We start from the raw sequence: 579 nt of genomic DNA on the forward strand, positions 1-579 counted from the left end.
TCCTGCCTCCTGCCGGCCTCTGCAGACTTCAGCCACACGTAGATGCCCCGGATGGTTGCTTACCGGCGCACTGACCCCCCGCCCCCATAAAAGAAGGGTCCGAGGGGTACCGGAAGGAGGCGGCGGCGGCAGCGGCAGCGGAACGCCCTTTGTGCACCTGCTGAGTTCCACCGCCTGGCTGAGTGCTCCCCATACCCCGCCCCAGCCAAGAGAGCCTTCCTTGGCCAAGCTCCTCACCTCGGATCCTTCCTTGGCCAAGTTCCTCACCTCGGATGGTGTGATTGCAGGAGACAGTGGCCGCCAGGAGGATGGCGACTCCCAGCAGCCACGCCACGCTCCGGCTCCCCATCCCTCCCGCAGCCCCGATGCGGGGCGTGCCACTGACTCAAAACTCACAATCCCGGAGAAAGCCACTCTCTCTCCCGCCCCTAATCCGAGGCTCTGCGCGGGTCTTCCCAGGACTGGATAAGTTTCAGTGAAACCCGAGCTGCGGGACACACCTGCCGGAGGCCACGCCCGCAACCGGAGCGCGCGGCTCGACCCCGCCCCCCCCTGCGCAGCGAGGCTGGACCGCGCCCC

The 579-nt window shown here is 67.4% G+C and overlaps 1 protein-coding gene across 1 annotated transcript in view; it reads right to left on the minus strand.

Annotated features, from left to right (window-relative positions):
* Positions 1–369, minus strand: part of F2RL1 (F2R like trypsin receptor 1) — a 13,360-nt gene extending 12,991 nt beyond the window's left edge. Inside the window, exon 1 of the mRNA XM_006167796.3 lies at positions 268–369. Within this exon, the coding sequence (XP_006167858.1) occupies positions 268–349 (82 nt within the window). The 5' untranslated portion in view covers positions 350–369. The remainder of the gene's footprint in view (positions 1–267) is intronic.
* Positions 370–579: the final 210 nt, after the last annotated feature.

Source organism: Tupaia chinensis, unplaced genomic scaffold (genome assembly GCF_000334495.1).
Source record: "Tupaia chinensis unplaced genomic scaffold, TupChi_1.0 Scaffold145093_1, whole genome shotgun sequence".
Taxonomy (NCBI): domain Eukaryota; kingdom Metazoa; phylum Chordata; class Mammalia; order Scandentia; family Tupaiidae; genus Tupaia; species Tupaia belangeri.